The following is a 25,032-nucleotide window of genomic DNA, read 5'->3' as shown; positions in this document are numbered from 1 at the left end:
GACACTTTCTTAGTTTCTTTCATCAAGAGAACTCTTCAGATCAAGATGATACCAGGAGTCTATCACAGCATGGGAATTACAACTATGTCCACTCACTTCTTGGCAGCAAACATGAAAAGAAAAAGTAGCTCATCCATTTCTTTTCTTTTTAAGGAAAAAAATCCCTCTTGTTTTCTCATCCAGTCCTCTTTTCTGACACGGCCGTGCCTGCCCTCTTGTGCTAGATATTTACAGTCCTATACCTGGGTCCCATGCTATAAGTTTCACAGTCTGGAACAATATCTTTCACAATAATTTCACCCAGGAACAATATCTCAAATGCTGAACTTTTAGACATCTTCGCAGGAGGCATAATTTTTCTCCTTGCAAATTAATTTTAATGTGAAGTCCTGTGACCAAGATGTCTAAGCTTTGTGATTAATGTAAATCTCCTAAGTCACCAGCAATTAATGCACTCTTCTACATGATTGCTTAAGATTTCATTCTGTTGAGAAAACCAGCATTACAATATTTCAACAATGGTTTCAAAATCCATATCCAAAATCTATCATTCTGCCCATTTCAAGTGAGTTGTAGTAAACTGGGCTGCATGTTTCATATAGTGACAAAGCATAACCAACTATTTAGAAACAAGAGTTTATAATATAAAGTGAAATATATTGAAAATCAATGGAAATCATAAAGTATTTATTGGTTCACAAACAAAAAAAAACTTCAAGGAGAAGAAGAAACTGCACTATAAAGATTTTAATATCTTTCTTCACTCTTCTGTTCTGTTCTGTTCAACAGGCACTGACAGATTGGTGCTAATAGCTGCCCTCAGGTTAGCCCAGAAAAGGGCATGCTTGCTCCTCTCCTTCGGCCACTCCAGGTAGGTTCTCTTTGCCATGAGAGCCTTCAGCTTGTGGTACCTCGCAGGGATAACATATGGAGGGATCGGCTCCAGCAAGATCAGGATTAAACTGTTGGAGTTCTCACTAAACAACTTGTGATGGGCAAAGTACAGCTCGTAGTGACACCACTCGCTCTGCACAAAGTTGGGGGACAGCACAAAGATGGACTTGTAGCTCTTCTCAATGCAGTTAATGATATTCTCCACGATGCTTTTGCCAGGGATGAAGTTCCTCTCGTGCTGACACAGCTGGATGCAGCCCTCCCCCTTCTCCAGGTTGGGGATCAGCTCGTTCTTCACCCACAGCGAATCGCGTTCGCTGTACGAAATGAAGGCGTGGAACTGCAGAACGGTTTCCCGCTCCTCGGGGCAGTCGTGCCAAGCTCTCCGCTTCGTCTGCGTCCACTGCCACAGCATCCGCACGTACCACGGCACGTCCAGGTAGATGCACAGAAAGGCCGCCACAGCCACCAGCACCAGGGTCAGCAGCAGAGCTGTCACGAGCAGCAGAGTCGTGTTGCAGGCCAGCTCGGTCAGGTGGAAGTCCTGCAGCTGCGTTCCGCTCAACTCCTCTGGGTACTTGCACACGTACGCCTCTGGCCAGCCGGACAGCTTGCGCCCAGACCGCCTTTCCAGGCGCAGGAAGTCCTGCAGCTCACACGAACACTTGAACGGGTTTTGCCCAGCTTGTAGCTCCTTCACGCTCGGGCAGCTCTCGAAGAAGTCGGCACTTGGCGTGAGGATCAAATTCCTCTCTATGTTCAGGATCTCCAGGCCCGCAAAGGCCCTGCACCCTGGCAGGTCGGCCAGCCTGTTGGATGCCAGGTTCAGCTCCCTCAAGGACTGCAGCTCGGCGATCCCCTTGGGGACACTGGCGATCTGGTTGTTTTGAAGGTCCAGTCTGTTGATATTAACGGGCAAGCACTCAAACACGGACTCTGTCAGCTGGTTGGAGGACAGGTCCAGCTCTGACAGAGAATCGGTCCACTGGCAGCGCTTCTCAGCTCCACTGTTACGCAGCAAGTTGCTGCTCATGTCCAGGTACCTCAGTGATTTCATATGGCTGGTCATGAAGCTCACCTTGGAAAGGCTCTTAAATTTATTCCTATTCAAAATAAGTAATTTCAAATTTGCCAGAGTGTCACAATTCTGGAACAATTCATCCGTCAGGGTATTGCGGGAAAAATTTATATACTGAAATGAGCTTGTTGTTTTGGGGCAAAGCATGTGTGGCATACATGCATCATATATTGTCAAACTATCAATATTCATCTCTGAAAAGAATCTGTACAAAATCTCCTGGTTGAAATAATACACCTTATTTCGAACGCTCTCCAAAGTCAGTGCTTTCATGGAGCCACCCAAAGAGAGAAATCGTTCCAGAGGTCTTAAATGGGATAGAAATTTATATTCAGTCTGCTCCACCACTGGTCCCCGAAAAATCAAATTTCTCACAGTTAAGCGCTCCACAGTTGAATCCCAAACTAACAGAAAAATTTGCAGAATGACTGTCCATTCCAAGTCCACAGCTTCAAGCATGAGATCTGTTGCTTTGATGTTCTTCAGAAGCTCTAAAGAAGGGGAGGGAAAATCTCTGTGGCTCAAGGTGTATCTTAAGTTAAATATTTTTAACTTCTCTGAAGTGCTCATTCCGTCATATAAGAGAGAAAAATTGAAGTTTTGGTCTGCTGCAAAAACAATGTGAAGGTTCCTTGTATTTAAAGCTGTCAAACTCAGAGGCTCATACAGAGAAAAGTCTTCTAAGGTTAGGAGGACAGTGTTCAGCTGCAAATGTGTCACGTATCTGAAGTCTGATCTTCGTATCATCATGGCACTTAATCCTAGGTATTCCAGATGAAACATGATCCCAAATTCCTGACAGATTGGCAAGACAATGAACTTGTTGAAAGAAAGATCTAAATGTCTAAGACGTGCAAGCATTTGACAGTATGTTGTCCGAATGTTATTGTGAGATAAATCTAAGTATTCTAAATCTTGATTAAATATGAAGACACTGAAGTCAAGCTCTGTAATTAGATTATGAGAGAGGTTTAATACTTGAAGGTCAGGAAGAGAAATAAATTCCAAGTTAGTAATTTCAGAGATCCTATTATGTGATAAATCTAATACGTGAGTATGGGCTGGAATGTTTTTTGGAACTTTAGTTAGTAGATTTCCTGAATAGTTTGCAGTAATTTTATTTTCCACAGTTGACTGGATATTATTCCAAACTATGGATAAAAACGCACAAGCAAAGACATAGATACTTGTAAGAGATCCCATTATATGTCTCAGAATTTTCTTGGTTCTTCAGAGAAACACAAAAGCATATATATGTTCTCCGTTCAATATGCCTCAGTAAGAAGTCCAACCTATGAGAAGAAAACACATAGATTTTCCTGAATTTGTTGAATTGTAATAAACAGTAAATTCAACTAAAATAAAATACAGTACAAAAATTACATAATTAAAATATATTTTTGCATACTTTCTCTAAGACATTACCAAAAAACATCAAAAATTCCAGTTATTGATTTTCTGAGTTAAGTAGAGACAAATTTTTATATAATGATAGGAGAACTATTGGTGGTATGTTTGAAAAATGCGGAGTTGTTAAAGAATTTCTCAATTATCTTCAGAAATGATACAAATAGATATCAATATGGAGAGTTGGACTACATATCCTTTAAAGGTCCCCTCCAATTCTAAGGATTCTATGATATTGTAATATATTTGGGAGTAAAGGAGAACACAGCAAGCCTCCCATGTGCTTTTTCCCTATACTCCATGTCCAGACACACTTGGGGAAAACCTTCAAAAGTCCCACTGACTCACAGGAACCAGTGCAAAAGAGACATCTTTACTCAAAAGAGCTAAAGGATATTCTTCACATTCCAGAGAGCTAGGATATGGCCATGCAAACCCTCAATGAAACACTCCAATGAAACACAAATATATAGGTGTCTTCTTTTTTCCAGTAAGCTGAGAAGCTTGAGGAATTTTACTGTAACTTATGTGAATATGGTAATGCCAGTGTATCTGAAAGCATACTAACAGGAAAGTTACAGCATACCTGAAAACTCCCTATAAAGAAGTGTTACACTATATTAAAAAAAAAAAAAAACAAAAAAAACAAAACAAAAAAAAACCACGAAACTTCAGAAGATTCCAAGATTTCAGAGTGTTCTAAGAAATTCCTACATTTTTCAAATTATCCCATAGTTGACAACTAAACAGAGAGCCTCTGTAGAAATGATGAGGGACAATGATTCTAGTTCTAAAGATCAAACATCCAGGGAGGAAAATTTTTGTGGCTATGGAAAACGGTCCAGTGGAATGAATAAATGGTCAAGCCTATCAGCAGTCTACAAAGATGGAAACGCATTGGTCATATTATGAAAAAATATGCACTGGGCATTACTCTTGTGTCAAGACAGGATGACACAGAAAACACAGATGCAACACGCAGACACCCGGAAGTATGAATGACTGAAACTCTTTCAGGAGGGAAAGTGTCTGTTGGTCTTTTTTTCCTCCAGTAGTTTTATTTGGGGAAAAAAAAGGCTTTTAAATTATTTCCCTAGGCAATTAGGAAATCTTTTATTAATAAAAACTACATGTTCATTCTTTTATTTTTAGTTCTAGGTGTTAGTCGCTAATAATTTTGTTTGCCTGATATCAAAAGTCATTCCTTCCCTTTTGAGTCTCCTGCAAAGCTTCATCAAATTTTCTTTCAGAAAACTAAAGCCAAAATACATGTAATTAACTTCACCAGGAGCACTAAAATAATGAATCATTAAAGTGTAAAGCTACCTCTACAAAATCCATGTAAAATCCAATTGAGAAGTCAAATTCAGTCTTCGGAAAGCTGTGCTAGGGTATCTGACCACAGAACAGATCTTAAATGAAGCTGAACTTGTTGGCCAATGTACAATATAACTTACAAGAAGAACCAAGACAAGGACCCAGATTTCTTCAAAGGGTAGCTGACCTTGTGTGTCAGAGTCCAGGTTGGCAAAAAACTTCTCAAATCACAGAAACTTTGGGGAGATGCTGAGTAAGGAACAAAGCAAGATATTTTTCTGAAGAGAGGAAAAAAAGGAAAACATCCTCTGGTCCATGCTCTGCTAGTAGATGAGTTTAAATTTACAGTGTATTTCTATACACTGCAAAAAAGGACAGCCCACACTGTATAACCCCGAAGTGTGCCACACATAAAGAATAAAGCAGATTTGTCTGATGGAAAAATATTAAGATCAGCAGTAACCCATCCAACACTATTAAAGAATGCTATTGAATTAGAATTTGTTGAGAAAGAAAATTGCCATACCATTTTTTTTTCTTTCTTCTATGTTGAAATTCAAGATGAAATTGAGCATTTTCACTGAAATTTCAAAAGGCAGGAAGAAGCACGAGCACCTGAGATCTGGTAGATATCGGAAGACATATAACAAAAGAAAAAAAGTAAACAAAGCAGAGAATATCACCCACCTTTTATGGATTGAATTTATCTCTGAGTGAAGAGCCAGCAAACGACTACTGCATGCTCAGTTAACAACCTCAAAACAGGTTTTCAAACATATGTAATCTTCAAGCTGAAGAGTCTCACACAAGATGCTTGTCCCTTGACTGCTATGCTGGGAAATAGGAAGAACAGGTTTTTATGTAGAGGCTGCATAATGCTTAAGTAATAATAAAATTTCCCTGCAATGCAGGTATTAAAAGCATAATGAAAGGAAATTTTTAACAATCCAAACTCAAAGTACTTTTGCTTCTGCAACATTTAATTATCTGTATGGTTTAGGAGGAAATAAGCCTTTCTGCTGTTCTCCAAAGTAAGGTTATGTAAATATTTCTGCATTTTTAATGTTGTCCATTTCTGTTGGTTACACAGTGCACAACTGCATCTCCTCTTTTGCATGCACAGAAAAGAGGAAGCAGAACTTTTACAGACCACTGCACTTCATATCAAAACCTTTGGCAGCACTCTACCCCTCTGAGTTATTTCCCTCAGCAGGCACATGAAGTATTGTTGCATTAGCAGACTTATTAGCTTAGATCTCAAAAAGTATTTCAGGGTAAACTAACACAGTTTAAAACTTCTACAGGTCAGTCACCTTTACATTAGATATGGCATAGGTGTTTAAATCAGGGAAACCCCACGTTGTACTTTAATTCAAAAGTACTGTAAAAACAAAAACAAACAAAAAAAACCTGCCAATACTATATGACATGAAAGCTGTAGGACAGTCATGAAGAATAAAGCAATAGAGGGCAATCGAGTGATGGAGAAATCCAATAGAGCAATCATCCAATTAAAGGTTTGAATAGGGGTAAGAGAGCCTAGTGAGCAAATCAACAGAGCAGAATCAGTGCACTTCACAGTCAGAATAACTGAAAACACACAATTCCCATGAGCCTCCAAACTAATTTAACATGCTTCAGTAAGATTAATTAGCAAGGAAGAAAGAAGCTGAGTAAAATAAATGAAGATTCATTTAATCTTAATGATTTTAAGATTAAATTCATGAAGTATGTAATGAATTCTTCATGTACAAGCAAACCGGAGCATCCTGGCTGATTCTGGACTCAGTTTAGAGCTTACTCCCCACAATAAAACAGCACCTTGAAGGAGATTTAAATGCAAGAAGGCGTTCAGCTGAAAAAAGCTGACAAGTATGAAAATTTATTCTAACAACTGGTGCCAGATATACTTGAAGTTTGCAGTAGAATCCTTCAAAACTTCTCTTTTACAATTACCTTTTCAGTTTTGTAAAGAAGAATATAACCTTTTTGCTTTGCTGGAAGAATTTATCTTTCCTTTTAAGATTGGTGAGAAGGACTTTTGTGCTGAAACCTGATGACAGTAAAGCATTCTGCTTTCCCCAGCACAGTGGATCTGAGTAACTCATTGCTGGTAACACCCTGAGCCATCTGTTTCCCCAGACAAGACTGGGGATCATGAGTGTTTCTCAATAAGCAGCAAGAGTTTGATTGTCAGCTGATATTGTCTTTTCTTCATCTTAAAGGAGAAGTTGCCATTGGTGAACATTAAGCCATGAAAATGAATAGACTAAGGCTCATGTTGACAGAATATTATTATCATAATCAAATTAAGAACAAAATTCTGCAAACCAATGCCAGTTTTCCTGCCAGTATAATTACTGAAAAATCTTTGCTGTATAAACAAAAACAAAAACATTGTCAGCTTTCTTCAAAATTTACTCCAGTATACACAAAGCTGCTAAAGGTACCTACATCATTATTTGTAATATGTTTAATTTCTTCTCCATCCTCCTTTATCAGACTTTAAGGTACATTTAAAACTGTTTTTGAATGTACTTTAGAGAAATTTATACCATAAAGAAAAGTTTGGAAAGAGTTAAAATAAAACCAACACTCCTAACTACTTCTGTTGATTCCTTAAGGGCAGCACTTGATGTTATTTTTCCTAATGCATTCAGGAAAGCTTTGTTTGAGGGTGGTTTCTGTTTACTGATTAAGTCATTTTGCATGATATGAAAGGAAAGCAGGGTATTTCTGTCCATGCATTTTGAATGCAGCAGCTAAACACTATCCTTTGTCCTGAACATACCCTTACTCACACAGAAATCTCATTCTATTTCTTAAGTTTGTGCTGCTGCTGTTTTCTGGAGTGTTTTTTTAATTTTGTTTTTGTAACTGATGTTACCAGTGAGCAATCTCCTAACCAATCTTCTTCAAGGTGCATTTCACACTTCTGCCTACATACTGTATTTCCTAAACTAGAGAGGAACGGCAGCTACACTCAGCTGGATTTCAGAAGCTATTTAGGATTGGTGCTGTCCCTGAGTGATTGACAAATCTCTCCAATGGAAACAGCTAAAGGTAACTTGCATGTGCAAAACACTGAGTTAAAACATATCCAAAGCAATTGGACTCATCCAAGCATTTACTAAATATTAATACAATTCTTAGAAGTTGTTAGTAGCTAGGTTGATGTTTGGTCATATCAAGGACCTTAACTTCAGTAGCAGCTCTTTCATTGTCACAACTTACTCCTATGTATCATTTAGGCAAACTGAATGCTAATGCCACTACAAGTCTGTGATATTGCTGCATTTAATGCCCAAGCCTATTTTGTTTGGACGTAGACAGATACAAGGAACAAAGCATGGAAGTCAAACTCTGTTCCCCATAACAAAGATCCATCTTGCAGAAAACAGAATTTTCTCATTTATTGGTTTATCAGTACTGCTTCCCACAGCAGTGACTGACTGAAAATGATCTTTACAGGAACTCTTGGTAAAGGTTGCTGAAAGAAAAAAAATGTATTGACCTGAAACACTGAGTAAAAACATGGTTTTGGGATAGGCTTTAAACCTTCCCTTCAGCAGAATGCCTCATATCCCATGGAATCCCCCTTTTCCCTCTCAAGCAATTTTCCTTGGTCTCATTTGGTGCAGTTGAGCTTCGGTGATGATGCTTAGTAATGTTTCTAAGATAAAAAAAATAGCTGAGCTCTCAGCAGGGCAGCCCCCAAGTGCATCCTGACTTCCATTCTGTCATGGCTTGGTTTGCTCTATACATACAACTTAAACATATGTAAAATCTTATTTGCTTCATTCTGCACATTTTCTGGGTTTTGAAGGGTGAACTCCTATGTTATCAGTTCTCTCTGTTGATACTATTGTAATAATAGCAACAAATAAAATAGCATTCCCGCTAGTCACTGAGATGACTAGCCAAATGCCAGGAATCTGCTGATATGGTATCTGACATCAGAATATATTTACATACACCCTTTTCTGATATGTGGAGTGCATTAGCAGTTACAGCTTTCTCTGTAAAACCAGCCACAAATACAGATAACCTGTGTGCATGGAAAAGGGCAGCTAGCTCCCCAAATGCAAAGATATTAGTGCCAGCAGAGAGGGTGACATGGGATGTGAGGTCAACACATAGCCCTACGCATGGGAAAATATTCTTCTTGGACTGTAACTGTCTTTATATAAAGTGTTCAGAGTATGGCACAGGCTAAAATAATTGTTTGGAATATCCTGGTATATCCCTAGAGAAATCTTCTCCCCTGCAGAATCTGAGAAACTAGATGCAGCGATTCACAGCATGTGCAGCTGTTTTGCCAGTTATCTAGCACACAGCATGGACAAGACCATAACAGTATGAGAACTTCTGATTTCAAAGTACCAGATTTAATATTTCTCCACTCTTATCACAAGCCTCCTTTTCCAACATAATTCACTCAAGGATATAGGACATATATTAGACCTGTAATTATATATTTTGGTTTAATCACATCAGCTGTCTTGCCAGAGATAGATTTAGTTCACAAGTTTTTTGCAAAATGGTAAGCAAACCCCAGCTAAAATCTTCCACTCTTAAAAGATATGTTTTCCAACATCAGGTGCGTGCTCTCATCTAAGCAGCATGAAGGACTCCTAGGACTCCTAATGCATTCTGCCACTTTCCAAGGATATTCCCTTCTCTCCTCCAGCCAACAGAAGAAGCCAACCGAGTTCTTGGTTTCAGTGACTGCTGACTAAAACTCTGAAGCTTCTGAAGCTGCAAAAGAAATGGACAAATCATACTAAGGCTGTTCATCTTCAGTAGCCTGAAGATTATACGAGTCATACACTGAAGCGCAAGTTGGAAGGGATGGAGGATACACAGAAAACATTTCTTTCCACATTCCTGAATGAAATGCTTGCAATTTGGTAATAAGTTTGTTGTATTAATTTTGAGGCTATATCGGTCAGCCACAGCTGGTAATGATAACTTGGTGAAGACAAACTGTCCAGCTGTCCCCAGTAATGTGTGTACCTCTTTATTAAACTGATGAATGTTAACTTGTCTCTGTGTACACTGAGTCTTGCTGAATGGCAAGAGATTGGACTCAGCTTATCGATCCAGCCTGTCCAGATCTCTCCACAGAGCTTTCCTAGCATAGAGCAGTTTCACAGTTCTGCCTAACTCGGTGTAGTCTGTGAACGTACTGAGGGTACATTCAATCCCCTCATCCAGATCATGGACAAAAACATGAAACAAAACTGGCCCCAACACTGAGCCCTGGGAATGCAACTGGTGAGCAGGCACCAAATGGAATGAGCTCCAGTCATTGTGACCCTTGTAGCCTGGTCATCAGCCAGATCTTCACCCGGCAAACCATGCTTCTGTCCAAGCCATGAGCAGCTAACCTCCCAGAATACTCTGGGAAACAGTGTCAAACACTTCACTAACATCCACATAAATCACATCCACAGCCTTTCTCTCATCTACTACGCAGATCATCTCATCATAGAAGGAGATCACATTGTTTTGATAATAAGCTTAAAATGAGATGCATGCATGGGAAAAAATAAAAGTATAAAGCTAAAGAAAAGGAGGAGGTAGAGAAGTCAAGAGTTTCTCAAGATGCAGCCATTGATAATGAAGGCAATTCTTGTGACACTTTCTTAGTTTCTTTCATCAAGAGAACTCTTCAGATCAAGATGATACCAGGAGTCTATCACAGCATGGGAATTACAACTATGTCCACTCACTTCTTGGCAGCAAACATGAAAAGAAAAAGTAGCTCATCCATTTCTTTTCTTTTTAAGGAAAAAAATCCCTCTTGTTTTCTCATCCAGTCCTCTTTTCTGACACGGCCGTGCCTGCCCTCTTGTGCTAGATATTTACAGTCCTATACCTGGGTCCCATGCTATAAGTTTCACAGTCTGGAACAATATCTTTCACAATAATTTCACCCAGGAACAATATCTCAAATGCTGAACTTTTAGACATCTTCGCAGGAGGCATAATTTTTCTCCTTGCAAATTAATTTTAATGTGAAGTCCTGTGACCAAGATGTCTAAGCTTTGTGATTAATGTAAATCTCCTAAGTCACCAGCAATTAATGCACTCTTCTACATGATTGCTTAAGATTTCATTCTGTTGAGAAAACCAGCATTACAATATTTCAACAATGGTTTCAAAATCCATATCCAAAATCTATCATTCTGCCCATTTCAAGTGAGTTGTAGTAAACTGGGCTGCATGTTTCATATAGTGACAAAGCATAACCAACTATTTAGAAACAAGAGTTTATAATATAAAGTGAAATATATTGAAAATCAATGGAAATCATAAAGTATTTATTGGTTCACAAACAAAAAAAAACTTCAAGGAGAAGAAGAAACTGCACTATAAAGATTTTAATATCTTTCTTCACTCTTCTGTTCTGTTCTGTTCAACAGGCACTGACAGATTGGTGCTAATAGCTGCCCTCAGGTTAGCCCAGAAAAGGGCATGCTTGCTCCTCTCCTTCGGCCACTCCAGGTAGGTTCTCTTTGCCATGAGAGCCTTCAGCTTGTGGTACCTCGCAGGGATAACATATGGAGGGATCGGCTCCAGCAAGATCAGGATTAAACTGTTGGAGTTCTCACTAAACAACTTGTGATGGGCAAAGTACAGCTCGTAGTGACACCACTCGCTCTGCACAAAGTTGGGGGACAGCACAAAGATGGACTTGTAGCTCTTCTCAATGCAGTTAATGATATTCTCCACGATGCTTTTGCCAGGGATGAAGTTCCTCTCGTGCTGACACAGCTGGATGCAGCCCTCCCCCTTCTCCAGGTTGGGGATCAGCTCGTTCTTCACCCACAGCGAATCGCGTTCGCTGTACGAAATGAAGGCGTGGAACTGCAGAACGGTTTCCCGCTCCTCGGGGCAGTCGTGCCAAGCTCTCCGCTTCGTCTGCGTCCACTGCCACAGCATCCGCACGTACCACGGCACGTCCAGGTAGATGCACAGAAAGGCCGCCACAGCCACCAGCACCAGGGTCAGCAGCAGAGCTGTCACGAGCAGCAGAGTCGTGTTGCAGGCCAGCTCGGTCAGGTGGAAGTCCTGCAGCTGCGTTCCGCTCAACTCCTCTGGGTACTTGCACACGTACGCCTCTGGCCAGCCGGACAGCTTGCGCCCAGACCGCCTTTCCAGGCGCAGGAAGTCCTGCAGCTCACACGAACACTTGAACGGGTTTTGCCCAGCTTGTAGCTCCTTCACGCTCGGGCAGCTCTCGAAGAAGTCGGCACTTGGCGTGAGGATCAAATTCCTCTCTATGTTCAGGATCTCCAGGCCCGCAAAGGCCCTGCACCCTGGCAGGTCGGCCAGCCTGTTGGATGCCAGGTTCAGCTCCCTCAAGGACTGCAGCTCGGCGATCCCCTTGGGGACACTGGCGATCTGGTTGTTTTGAAGGTCCAGTCTGTTGATATTAACGGGCAAGCACTCAAACACGGACTCTGTCAGCTGGTTGGAGGACAGGTCCAGCTCTGACAGAGAATCGGTCCACTGGCAGCGCTTCTCAGCTCCACTGTTACGCAGCAAGTTGCTGCTCATGTCCAGGTACCTCAGTGATTTCATATGGCTGGTCATGAAGCTCACCTTGGAAAGGCTCTCAAATTTATTCCTATTCAAAATAAATGTCTCCAGTTGAATTAGTTTGTCACAGTTCTGAAAAAGCAGATCTGTTAAATCATTCTTTGAGAAATTTACATATCTAAAGGGACTGTCAGATGAAGGACATACCATGTGAATTAACTCAGATTCAGCTATTGTCAAGGCTTCAATGTTCATGTTTGCAAATATGTTATAAATGTCATCCTGTGAAAAGTATAGATCTGTGATTAAAACCTTATTCAGTGCAAGTGCTTTCATGGAAGTATCTGAATAGTCGAAGCGAGAACTTGTGACATCCCCCAGTTGTGTTAAGTTGTTGATACTGAAGTATTCAATGGATGAGTGCCATACAGTCTGAAGTACTTCAGTAAAAAGTTTCCAGTTCACTGATGTATTTGTCAGTGTCAGATTTTGTAGCCTGGAGCCTTTTCTAAAATTAGATAATAAAGTTAATAATTTCTTTACATTGTTATTTGTGATTTCTGACAATGATAGGCTTTCCGTAGTATTTTCTATCACAACCCAACCAAAATTAGCTTTAAGCTGCTGATTATTTGGGGGTGGAGGGCTCAAGATTTTTTTGTCCAAATCATCTTGTAGAAAATTGGTAGGAACAGATGTAAAGAGTTCATTTTTCACAGCCAGGCCAATATTGTTCCAAAAAGTGAATGCAAACAGACAGTTGTAAATAAAAAAGTTCCTGAGATATTTCATGTTCTCTGCCATACTGCTTTATGGCTCCTTGGAGATGCTCAATACTTATACATCCATCTTTGTTCTAATCCTGCAACAACAACAACAAAAATGGTTATATCATTAAGCAGCTATTCAAGAGGTATCATAGAGATTGATTTTTTTAAGGTTCCAATTTGCTATCTTTCCCTTAGACTCAGAGAACAATGAAGAGACTTAGATCTCAAGAAGGACTTTCTTTATTAAGTGACTACTGTAATTTCTATTTGGCAAGATCTGCCATGTTTAATAAAAAGTCTGCTTCTTTCAAAATATGTCTGATTTCATAGGTGTAGATTTGTCCTGCTTACTTATGGAATTACTGCTGTCATACAGTGTACTACATAGTCTTCTCACAACTCCAGGACACTCTGACAGGAAAGTACAACATTTGAGGTCAGTACGGTCATCCTCTTCCCAGATTCTCTATTAAAGGATATTAACTAGACTCAGCAGACATTATTTTTTAACATATACTTGTGTCTACAAAACCTACACTGAAACAGAACTCATAATGACTCTACAATGAGACAGTAATAGCTGCCATTCATTGGAGGAATATAACCTCTGTACCATTAACCATTCCACAGGCTTTCTTAGAATTGCATTACTGGGTCTACAGTGCACATTCTTCTTGACATCACACAACCTATATTAAGATATCTCAACACTTAAATAGCTGACAGTCCACTAATTTCTCCTTTAGTAGAGAACGCCTGAAACTAGACTTGGAAACTGCCAAGACATAACAAGGCAGCACAGCATAACTTGTCCAGCCTTTTTCCAAATTTCCTTTTGAAAAATTATATTCCATTTTACCATCTTAGCCCTCAAAACACATTTGGGCAAGTGCAGAGAACAAAAAATGATCACCATTGTCTAGTCTGTTCTTTTGACTGTTTGGAGAACATTACTCCTAATGGAGTAATGGGAGTGGCATGGAAGAATCATACTTTGTAGTAACATCTTTTTTTCATTCAAAATGTATCCTAAAATCTTTAAACTAGCTAAACACAGCACTTGCAAGATATATGCAGATAAGCAATTCAGTAGACTGTGCAAATCAAATTCACAGTGACAACCCATCCTGTTGTTTAAAGAGATCAAAACTGGGGTTTGAAGAGCTGGTTCTATAAGAACTCAGTATAAAGTGACTAACTCCTAACTTCCACGTAAGAAATAACACAGAATGCATTAAGCTACGATCATTAAGTATAAAGACATACACTTTACAAGTTATCAATATAACACAAAACTCAAGTACTAAAAGTATCTTTCATAATGATGAAACTACTATCAGTTAGACCTAATTTTAACTGTAAAAAAACTACTTCAGTTATATCACTGTGACCCCCTTCACTATGACCGTGGTACAAATATAAAAAGAATTTACAAATATAAAAAGAATTTACAAATATAAAAAGAATTTACTGACCATAAACAACATTCACTCTCATTTTTTACCCATATGCTTATAGGATATCACATATTTGCTAATAAACTTTTCTGGAAAACATGGTCTATTTTCAAATAAGATGCAGAATATAAAAATATGCTGTTCAGCTAACTAGAAAAAGCATAATCCAATAAAAACAGAACTTTCTTACCTGAAATTCCTGCTCTCATAAAAAGTAGAAAAGGTGTTCAGGAAAAGACAAAGAGAAAACTTCCTGTAATTCTATCCTTTTCTGTAACAGTACTTAAAAACAACCACACTTTTTATAAAACTTGTTTGTGCCACCTATTGACAGTTTGAGAAATAACATTTCAGTTTCTCCAGATGTTTTTTCACATACAACATTAATATAATTTCCCCATTATTTAGTTGTTATTTGACTGGGTGTTTTCATGCTTTGTGATAGGGTAAGCAGGAAAAAAAAAAAAAAAAAAAAAAAAAAAAAAAACCCACAGTATTTTTACCAATTTTCTTTCTTCATCATATTAATACAAAAGTAGGTACTTCTTTTGAGCAAGTTTTACACCAGAATTCAAACATCTCCCTCTCTTAATAACAATCAAGGCCTTTGTATTATACTGTATTATATTTTTTTCACTTAGCTCTACTTATTTAGTTGACAAGTTATTATCAAAGCATTATTTGCTTTATTTTAATTCCCACTTAATGGTAAAAGAAGAATCTCTCTCCCATTCCAGCACTGTTGTAACTGGGTTAAATAGTGGACATGGAACTTTTTAATTAAAACAGAGGAACAACTTGAGTACTGAATGCCCAAGCACTTGTGTTATTGTCCTGGCAAAGACATAAACCAGCCCCTCTGTATTTCCATGTAACGTTAGTCAGAAATTCCATCCTAGGAAGGTCTAAATATGGTTTAACTACCGAGGAACTCATCTTCCTTTTTGGCTTAGCATACCACAGTGCACGAACATTTTAGCATGTCAGTGATTCAGTAAGCAAAGGAAATCGTTTTTAATATTACTTTTTCATTTTACAGCATATTCTATATGCCATTGTTCCTTTCTCAGCTTCAAGTGAAAAGAAGTAATCCAGAAAAGAAAGGGAAAGATAGGACCAACAGCACACAGCAGAATACAAAAAATTCATACTCTCATTCTCGTGCTGATAAGTCTTATGGTGGAACTCCTCAGCTCTTTCTCCATAACTGCTGATTACAGACAAGAGTACTCAAATCTGATTTACAAGTGACACTTCGTGATATTGTTACTTATAAGCCATGCTACTGCCTGCTCCTATCTGAAAAGGTATAATCTTAAAAGGCTTCAGTTGTACCAAACATTCACTCCTGTTTTGGAATGTTACAGTTCAACAAACTGAACATGCAAACATATCACTCCAGTGAGTACAGAATCAGACGTTATATTCAGTTAAGATGTAAAAACTGTTCCATAAATTAGGGCCTGTTACAGATGAGCATGCTGGCCACAGGCATAGTCTGAGATCTCCAGCTATGCATACATTATACAAAGACAGGTTTAAGCATACATTAAACAGCAAAATAACCATTCTACTATAAATTACATGCCATTAGCTCTCATACTTACCACTCTTGTGCAATCACTAGAAGATGAATACATTGCCCGAATGTTACGCATACTTCTGTGCCTTGATAAATGTAATCAGATTAAGTCACACAATGAAGCTGTATCCTTCCATCTTTTCTCTGAACTTCTATATTCACTAAAAGGAAAGTATTTTTCAGAGATCCTTCCCAATCTCTATGATTCTGTGATTTTTCTCTGAAACCTATCAAGGACTCTTTTAGAAGGCAACACCACTCAACTTAGAGAGATAACAAACTTCAGTGAAATCCAAGGTGGAGGAGAGATGTTCCATTCTTATTGCTTCTTTCCCATATTTGATCCAAAAACCATTTGCGACATCACTGCAGAGAAAAAAAATACAAGTGAAATTCATTGCTGACAAGTGAAAGAAAAAGAAAACTTACTGTAAAACACGAGTGCTAAATTCAAACAAGTCAGTTAGCAGTTCAAGAAACTAACACAGCCTTCTAGCCCACAGGCATACACATACATTTATAATGTTAATTCATTCTTAACAAAAAACTTTCTATTCGTTAATACCGTCTTTCATTTCTAAAACGTGTGTGGACTTATACAGAATCTGCAAACCTACACTTTAAGATCCGTTCATAGTCCAAATCACAGTACACGATGGGGAAAAAGCCATCTCCAGCTGCCGAGCTTCATCCATTAGAATTCTTCTTAAGACAACACTTTACTCGTCCACAGGTACCATTAAAAAGCAGGGGCAAATCCTCAGGATTACTTCAGAGTTCGGAATGAATACATCTACTGCATTAACATGAAAGGTGCCAGAACGCCCAGCACGCCCCGATACTTGTAGTCTCACTGAAACTCCTCAGAAATCAGTGCGTGACTTAGCGATACAGGCGTTTGTCCTGCTGTCACCCACCTTCACGGGAAGCTTCAGAGATCTGCTCGGTAAGGGCGTCGGTCACGCAGCTCTACCCCTATCTGTGAAGCACTGAGAAATCGTGTTTGTTTTGTGGCCTCCCACAGCAGCTCTCCTCAGTGATTCATAGGATGTGTTATTACGCTTCCTGGAGCAACAGCGAATAATTTTATTCAGCAAAGGAAGCCTGGCGGCAGAAGCGATGCTACAATGAACCCTAGAACTACTGATCTCAGCGAAAAGGCGTGCTTTGCCCTAAGAGGAAGCAGGAAAATAAAAGAGGAAAAGCCGTGAGGGGCACTGCTGGAAGTTTGCGGGCACGCCTCCGAACGGCTCGGCTGCTTTTCCTGTAACGGCCACGGCCGGGGTGCCAAGGGGCACCTGAAAGCGAAACCGCCGTTGTTCAACACTGCGACCACTCACTTCCATCAGCTTTGTTTTGAGGAAGGATCAGAAGGATCAAACTTTCTGTGAACAAGTAAATAAACAGACGGATCGCAGCCCAGTGGCTGCACTCGGTGGTGCTCGCAACACTTCAGCATGCTTTACCGCCCCGGCGCTGCCGCACTGTCCCTGTCGGCCCCCTGGGGGTCGTGGCGGCCGCGGCGGGACGGCACAGCGCAGCGCACCCGTCCAGCAGCCGGCACCTCGCGGCGGCCCCTCCGCTACAGACGGCCGCCTCGGAGGGACGGCGAGAGAGCGGCTGCAGAGCCCGCCCTCGGCGCGGCCCAGCCCGGCCATCCCGCCGTGCCCTGCCGGCGCTCCCTCCTTCCCCCGCTGCTGCCGACGTGGCGGGGCGGGGACGGAGCCGGGGCTGCGCCGCGACGGACTGCGGAGCGGTAAGCGGCGCGGCGGTGCGCGCTTTTCTTGCTGCCGCTTTTGAAACCGGCTGCGGGCTGCTGACCGATAGCTCAGGCCCGGAGGGTTTAAGCAAGAGAAGAGAAAGAAGAAAAGGGGAAGCTGCGGGTTTGAGGGAGCGGCTGTTCCCGCTTTGCGCCGGGCAGGTGGCAGCGGGGCCGGGTCCCGCGGAGGGCGAAGCGGCAGCGGCCGTCGGCCGGGAGGGCGGAGCTGTGCCGCCGCGCTTCGTGCGGGGGTCCGGCGGGTGACGGATTGCCGAGGCGCTGCTCCGTGCTTCGGGAAGTTCGGCAGTCTGCTCTGCTCCCCTCATCTGGGCGGAGAACTGCAGGGCCCTTGGCCACAGCGGCCCCCTAAGTTGAGCTACTCCGGCAAAAATGCGTGTGATCCCTTACATATCGCGCTGCCGTTGGGCGTTTGCTGTCCACATCCATCCCATACAGAACTACGATACAAGTGTCTAAAGGTTTTACTGGTTTTAGTGGAGGGCCGTCCTAGGTGATGCAGATAGAAACGTATTTGTTAGGTCTCACACATCACGGAGTGAGTAGTGTTAAACTACAGCCATGGTTGCCTACATTGAAGCGTTTTAATAGTATTTGCAATATCTTAATGGAAAACTGCAAATGCTTTTAGCAAGTGTAAAGATACCGATGTGTAAATGCACATTTTCTAAAGATAAAATAAGTTCCAGTGTAAGCTGAAGTAATGTAAGTGGCATCTACTGCTTATTTATTTATGACTCCAGTACACTGATCCCAAATGCTATTCTTGGTGCTGTTCAAACAGCTGATCTACATCCAAATTAGATAAACGGGATGCTAAGGCCATAGATGTGCATGATTCCACAGCTTTTAATAAGTTCCACTAATATAAATACATGCTTGTCAGGCAGACTTATAAATCCCTGTCATATTCCACTTTTCACCTTATTTTCCTATTCTTCAGTCCCTTCTAGAACCTCAGTCCTTCAGAGAGGTACTTTGGACTGTGTTAATTTGAATGGGAGTCAGTGAAAAATATAGCATCTCCAGACAGATTGCCTGAGTTCATTTTGTGCCATACAACTCTGTGTGTAGACAAGACCTTGCAATAACAGCTCTCTGTCAAGGTTTGTTTTTCAAGTACACTGCCAGGCTGTTGTTGTTGTCCACAAGTAAATAGTGGCAATCACTTCACAGGGCTTTTGGACTCTGCCACTGCCTCTCCTTAGTCAGCTGTAGGACTTGCTCAGTGCCTGGATCTTTGATCTACAGATGACAGCATTGTGGAAAATACTTTAAAGTGAAAATTGTGTTGAAAGATGCAGAGTAAATAAGGGAAAATCAGTTTTAAACTTAGAAAAACAAAAAACAACAGTAACTGTACCTCATGCAAACTTACATTGGCTTCAGAGTTGAAGTTTAATCACACAGCTTAATTCTGTTTAATTAATTCTTAATACATGACATTTTAGAACAGGTGAGAAGCATTGCACTCCCCAGGCAGTAAGCCTTTGAGACAAGAAATACAGACTGTGTGAGCAATGAATGCTTCCTGTGTATGAAATGGCTGCAGGGACCATGGCCTGTCATGTGTTCAAATTATTTCCCTTCTCCAATACATAAACATTACCACATCTTTAATCACACTGTGCTTTTTTCAGCTTCTTGTCATCCTCCTCACCATCAATCAGCAGACTGTAGGAACCTGTACAAGTGGAAGTGATGAAACTGAGAGTAAGAGCTGCTTGACCATTGTGTTCCAGAGCCATTTCAGCTCAGATTATCCCATTAACTGTTGGCATTTCTTCTATCTCTAATAAAAATCATTGAAATTAACTATGTGGAAGCTCTCATAGTTGACCTCTCCAGACAAACATCCTTTCTCCATCATCAACCAGTATTTTGAAACACAAATTAATAGTGCTGCTCTTTGTACTTGAATGCAGTCCTGCATGGTAAAAGTAGTCAGGGCCGGTGTGACACGTGTATCACAGGGCTCCATACATACATGTAGGCTACACTGTTTTTCAGCAGTAGCTTTTGGGAAGAACTACATATTTTATGGTTGTCCACCTGTTTGTAGAGTGTGAAAACACTGACTTGTTTTCTCTGTTCAGAATTGAAAATGTCTGAAGATTTATGTGATGGCACCCCATCTGAAGAAAAACCTGAAGTAATGGAAATGCCCAGCAGTGATGTATTGCCTCAGGAGTCAGTACTGCACCCTGTGGAATCTGAGATCCTGCCTGTGTCCTCACAAGATGAGCAGGGACAGGCCACTCAGAGTGCCAGTAATGGACAGAAGGGAGATGTATTTATTAATGAAAATCCTTTGACTGAAGAAATAGCTGAAAGTCTGTCTTCCAGTGGAGAGGTGACTGAAGACATGCCCACTGAGTGCATTGAGACTGTAAGCCTTGATACAGAACCTGAGCCTGAAGAAACACTGCCTGAACAAAGTAGTTCAGTGAGTAATGCTTTCTTCCATAAAAGCCCTCCTCCTCTTGCTCTGTGAGAACTGAATTTTGTGAAACACTGATACTGTTCTTTACAAGAACCTTCACGAGGATAGAATCAGTTAGACTCCATCATTGGCTTTTAGGAGCCAGGAACAGCTGAATCGCTCTTTGCTGGTATGATATTAATTTGATCTTGCTAGCTTGGTCGCAATAAAACTATGCCAGAGTCTTAATAAGAACCTAGTCCATTCTATATAGCTGTAGTACTCCTATGATTTTATTATCTGGTTTCCTGTACATATCTGCTTTGTTCAGTTCACAGAACAAAACTTGAAGAGAACAGAATTGAAGCTGCATTTGCAGCACTAAGTCTCGTGCTTTCTCATTTTCACTGACTTCACAAAAATAAAGTATCTTTCACAAGACTCAGTGAAAGCGAGTGAAATGACTTTCTTTGTTCCAAGCCAGTGGTTTTTGATTTGTGATCCTCAAACCTCTGGGGCTACTGTGAGCAAAGGCAAGAAGTTCATTAAAAAGAAAAAAAAAAAAAGAGCTTTTTTTTTTTTTTTTTTTTATAGTCTATGTGTTCAATGCACATGATACAGTTAAAGATGTTCCTGTCTCTGGAAGACTTTCAGGCATCCACAAATTGGAAAAGGTTAAAATACATTGGTTTAGTCCTTCCACTAGGGACAGAGACCTGCCTCAAAGAGGTGATGGATGTATGCACTGCACAGTGCAGAGTTGAAGTATCCCGGGATACTTCATCTTTTTGGTTTTGAGTTAACTGTGCAGAGGTGATACGTTAATTGTGACTCAGACACCAGTTCCTTAGTATGATTTAAACGTGGAATACTGATAACTACTCACTCCCACACATTAATGGAAAAAGCATTCAGTGCCTCTTATGGCTCTGTTTTGATTGAACACAGTTGTGAGAAATTCCATATGCACATTTACCTGTAAGGAGACTCAGGCAGAGAAGCCTCTAGCTCTGGCTTCCTGTAGAACTCAGAAAGAGGGTGAGTTCCTGCCTATCCCAGAGAATAACCATAATAAATCTGTATGGCTTCATAAGATTAGGTGCCTGAAGAAATATTAGTACATTAGAATTAAAGAATCACGATATTGGAAAGGACCTACAAGATCATCTAGTCAGGACATATTAAAGACATCTATGGAGTTTTATGTGCTTTTAGGAATAGGTGCATTTTGAAATAGCCAAAGGAGCAGTGCCACCATTGATAGATGTGTCAGAGTCAGCTCGATGATCTCAGTTTGCTCCTGTGGGGAAGAATAGGTGAAATGAGAACAACAACAGCCCTCAGTGTTGTTAAACCATACCCTTACTCATGGACTACTTTGCACAAAAGCTTAAGCTTCTGTTAGAGGAACTAGTGGCAAAGGTTTTGTCAAGTAGTCATTCTGGGCTATTCCTCCTTATATTCTGACTATAATGAATCATTCTTCAGAAGGCATCACATGATTTTTAGTCAGTAGAGTAATTTATCTGTTTTACAGGCCGCAGATTCATCTAAAGCAAGTAGATGGGGAGCTTGGGGTTCCTGGGGCAAGTCTCTCCTGTCATCAGCTTCAGCCACAGTGGGTAAGTGTTCCATCAGTAAAGTTTGTGGAAATGAATTAAATCATAATTTTAACATCATTAGACACATCATGTTGTATCTTAAAGACAACATCTAAAGTCAGAGTGCTTCCCTTGACTAACAGTACTCCTAGAGTTTTGTCCTGATTGGCTTAGCAAGGTGACAGTGTGCCATGACTTTTTTAATAGGACAAAGGACTTTCCTAAACTGTGTAACATGCCAGTATAGTAGGCTTGTTCGTACAGAGTGAGTTACCTCATTGTGGCTGCTTCAAAGGAAGGATAGAGAACATGATATGGTGACTGTCAGTTTGTGGGTTTTGAAGCCAATGCCCTCCATCCCAGATTCATTCACGTATGTGTGTGTGGTTTATCATGACTTTTAACTGTACAATATAAATTAACTTCTCAAATTATTCCAGCTTTCAGTGACCCACAGTGAAACTGTTAACCTTTATCACATCAGACTCCAGACAGTAGAACAGTATATTGAAATACAGAGCCTACATTCTTTCTTCCAATAGACAGATTTCCAACAGTATCGGTCCAAAATGAGCACACGAAGTGTTCAGATAAAACTTAATTGTCACACATAAAAAACTCATAGAGACAAAAAGTAAAACGTGCAATACTTAGTTCCCAGCAGGTAGTGATTTCTCACAAAACTGCTACTAAGTTGTTAGCTCATCAGTTCTCATCAAGGATCCAAAGAACATCTTCAAAAGATGAACCTAGGTGTATGGGAACTGTTGAGTCAGGGCCTGAACTCCTGATTGATCACCTGAGGAAAGGACTGAGTCAGCCCTGGGAGCACAGGTGAAGGCAACTCAGCTGTGTGAGCCTGGCTGCACCTTTCCTAGATCCCCATTTAAAGGCTGACTGCAAGTGGGGAAGGGTTGCTGTTTGGAGTTCTCTTCCCTGTGGAGTTTTTTTCCCTGTGAGCCTAGGTCTTCAGAGACAGGTGAGCACCTTTCCACTGCACTGATCCTTTTGTTATTACACTTCCTGTATCACCATTCCACTGTGTTGATCTTTCTGATTGTTACACTAGGAATTCAAATTAATTGCTAGTTACTGAAAACTATGGATTCAATGGAGTTACTGGTTTAATACCACATGTAGGGTTAAGTAGTTCTCCTTCCTGTTCCTCTTCCTATTCTCCTTGGACAGTAAGCTACTTCTGTCTGTTCCTCGGAGGAAGAGGGGACTTCCCTATCATCACTATTTTCACCTGTACCCATTGGTTTCCAACTATGTTTTTTCTTCAGGTCATCCACCAGTTTACATCTCTAATAATCTTAGAATGTGTTTCTAAGATGTTTTAAACTGATATAAACAAAGGTTTCTGTTGAAAGGCAGTGTATTTCATCCTTCTCTTACTCTAATAATCACTTTCATGGAGTGATGGAGGGAGCTGGTTTTTGGACTGATTTTAGAAAGTAGAAATGAATGAGACCTGGATTTTCATCTAGATTATTTTCTTAATTCCCTAGTATGGTTCACCATTTGATCACCAAAATGCTACTGCTAGTGTGAGTGGAATGGCAGGAACACAAGGAATGTATAGATGGGTACAAAGGCATCTTAACTAGCTGTGGAACTGCGTGTGTTCTCAGCTTGTATTAAACCATAAAGTTTAGTGCTTCACTTTCAGACTTGTAGAAGGGTGTGTTGAAACATTATTAGTAGATGGAATAAAAGATGATGCTTTGACAGGTTGCTCTGAGCTAACAACATTCTGAAACAAGTTGGGTTTAGTGTAAATAACAAAAGAGGACAACTTATGTGTGTAAAAGTAATTCCGGATTGCACCAGTGGAAATTGTCATGGGGATTAATTTCCTCAGTTCATTTTAATAGTTACAGCATTGGATCTCTTAGAACATAACTCTTTCAGGAGAGACTGATTTTTCACCAGTGAGGTAGCCATGTGTACATTCTGTTCAGATTTTGCAGTGAACAGCCTTGTAACAGAGATTCTAATGTTATGAGTTCTAATACCACAGTGTCCAAATGGACATTGTTTCTGTAGACTTGCAGAGGCGATCCCACTTACAGTATTCTATTGCTAAAAAGTCTCAGCTTTGCAGAGCAATGAGTTTAGTATCACAAAGTACATACTTTTCCTGTGGGGCAACAGAGCCTTTGATACTTTCTTGCAAAACAGACATGAGCTTGCCTGAAAGCGATGAATACTTTGTTGGATGTTGGAAAAGGTTTGGGAGACAAACAATAATGTGTGTTGTTCTCCTTCTTATTGTCTGGTAAGTAAACAGGACATCCTATTTACAGCTGTTTGGTGCTTTTTCTGTAAAGCTGCCAGCATTGTGTATCTGTGAATTGCCGTGTTGTATTTTATATCATCTTGGTTTTTTTGTAGGCTGTGTGAAGTATTGGTTCATGCATATGTCAAAAATTCATTCTTAATTGACATGAAATACCATGCTGCGTCAACATTGTAACTAATTTTCAGTGGGTGTAAATATGCAAAAATTGTGATGCCTAGGCAGTCTGACTCAATAAGATTGTGTGATACTATCTATTTTAAATGGCCATATGAATGCCACCTATATATTTGCAACATGATTATTATTTTTAAAAGTGTGTCATTGAAGCAGATCAAGTTGCCTAGGTGAAGGAGTATCCAAAAGCAGAAAGGAAAATAAGAAAATTTTAAGATAAATTTCTCATGTGGAAGGTTGCACTATGTCACAGCAAGGGTCTGTCTGCTATTTAGTTTACTGGGAGACAGTCTAAAAAACATGCAACACCTCCCCTATTTTCATATTTCCTGGAGCCTACATGTCAGAGACACTTTCTGACCCTGTGGTCCAGGTAGGGTTGAGTTCCTGTATTAACATCTAATAATTTTGAATCTAACTCTCCTGTAGGGATTTATTAAATAAAATATTCATTGAATGAAGCAGAAATCAAATTTACATTCATGCACCCCATAGTCAGATATGTTATTTCCATTTGTTTTTTTTCCTTACAAGATAGTCTAAGTCTGATATTGCATACTAAATCTTAATTAACAACATTTATATTTATTTTCTATGAGATTATAGCTTTGGATGCTAAATCAAACATAATGTATATAGTTCACTGAACCTAAAATAACTCAACATGCCACATTCATTCTCTTACATTTGCTCTAGGAAA

At 40.2% G+C, this 25,032-nt stretch overlaps 3 protein-coding genes across 7 annotated transcripts in view; 1 reads left to right on the top strand and 2 right to left on the bottom strand.

Moving 5' to 3' along the window:
- Nucleotides 1-670: 670 nt before the first annotated feature.
- Nucleotides 671-6,300, bottom strand: LOC149918250 (toll-like receptor 1). Its single transcript, XM_090139556.1, has 2 exons — nucleotides 5,384-6,300; nucleotides 671-3,264 (listed from the first exon to the last, which is right to left on the bottom strand). Exon 2 carries the CDS (start codon nucleotides 3,173-3,175, stop codon nucleotides 761-763), a length of 2,415 nt encoding a protein of 804 aa, XP_089995682.1. The 5' UTR covers nucleotides 3,176-3,264; nucleotides 5,384-6,300; the 3' UTR covers nucleotides 671-760.
- A 4,705-nt stretch (nucleotides 6,301-11,005) lies between these two features.
- Nucleotides 11,006-17,555, bottom strand: LOC116225855 (toll-like receptor 1). 2 transcript variants are annotated; one of them, XM_031588475.2, is made up of 3 exons: nucleotides 16,671-17,555; nucleotides 16,079-16,419; nucleotides 11,006-13,106 (listed from the first exon to the last, which is right to left on the bottom strand). In XM_031588475.2, exon 3 carries the CDS (start codon nucleotides 13,046-13,048, stop codon nucleotides 11,096-11,098), a length of 1,953 nt encoding a protein of 650 aa, XP_031444335.2. In that variant the 5' UTR covers nucleotides 13,049-13,106; nucleotides 16,079-16,419; nucleotides 16,671-17,555; the 3' UTR covers nucleotides 11,006-11,095. The 2 variants fall into 2 exon arrangements, with proteins under 2 accessions (XP_031444335.2, XP_031444334.2); XM_031588474.2 differs by having other exon boundaries at nucleotides 16,971-17,555.
- A 129-nt stretch (nucleotides 17,556-17,684) lies between these two features.
- FAM114A1 (family with sequence similarity 114 member A1) overlaps nucleotides 17,685-25,032 on the top strand; it is a 32,296-nt gene continuing 24,948 nt past the window's right edge. For 3 of the 4 annotated variants that reach the window (XM_031588470.2, XM_031588469.2, XM_031588468.2), the window contains exons 1-3: nucleotides 17,685-17,809; nucleotides 19,927-20,276; nucleotides 21,790-21,874. In XM_031588470.2, the coding sequence (XP_031444330.2) occupies nucleotides 19,935-20,276; nucleotides 21,790-21,874 (427 nt within the window). In that variant the 5' untranslated portion in view covers nucleotides 17,685-17,809; nucleotides 19,927-19,934. Of the gene's footprint in view, nucleotides 17,810-19,417; nucleotides 19,544-19,926; nucleotides 20,277-21,789; nucleotides 21,875-25,032 lie in introns of those variants that run through there. The other variant, XM_090139557.1, reaches the window with a different exon arrangement.

The sequence above is a fragment of the Phasianus colchicus genome, chromosome 4 (assembly GCF_987193195.1).
Source record: "Phasianus colchicus chromosome 4, bPhaCol1.hap1.1, whole genome shotgun sequence".
In the NCBI taxonomy this organism is placed as follows: domain Eukaryota; kingdom Metazoa; phylum Chordata; class Aves; order Galliformes; family Phasianidae; genus Phasianus; species Phasianus colchicus.
Note: the sequence above shows the minus strand (reverse complement) of the source record. Positions and strands in the feature narration are given on the sequence as shown.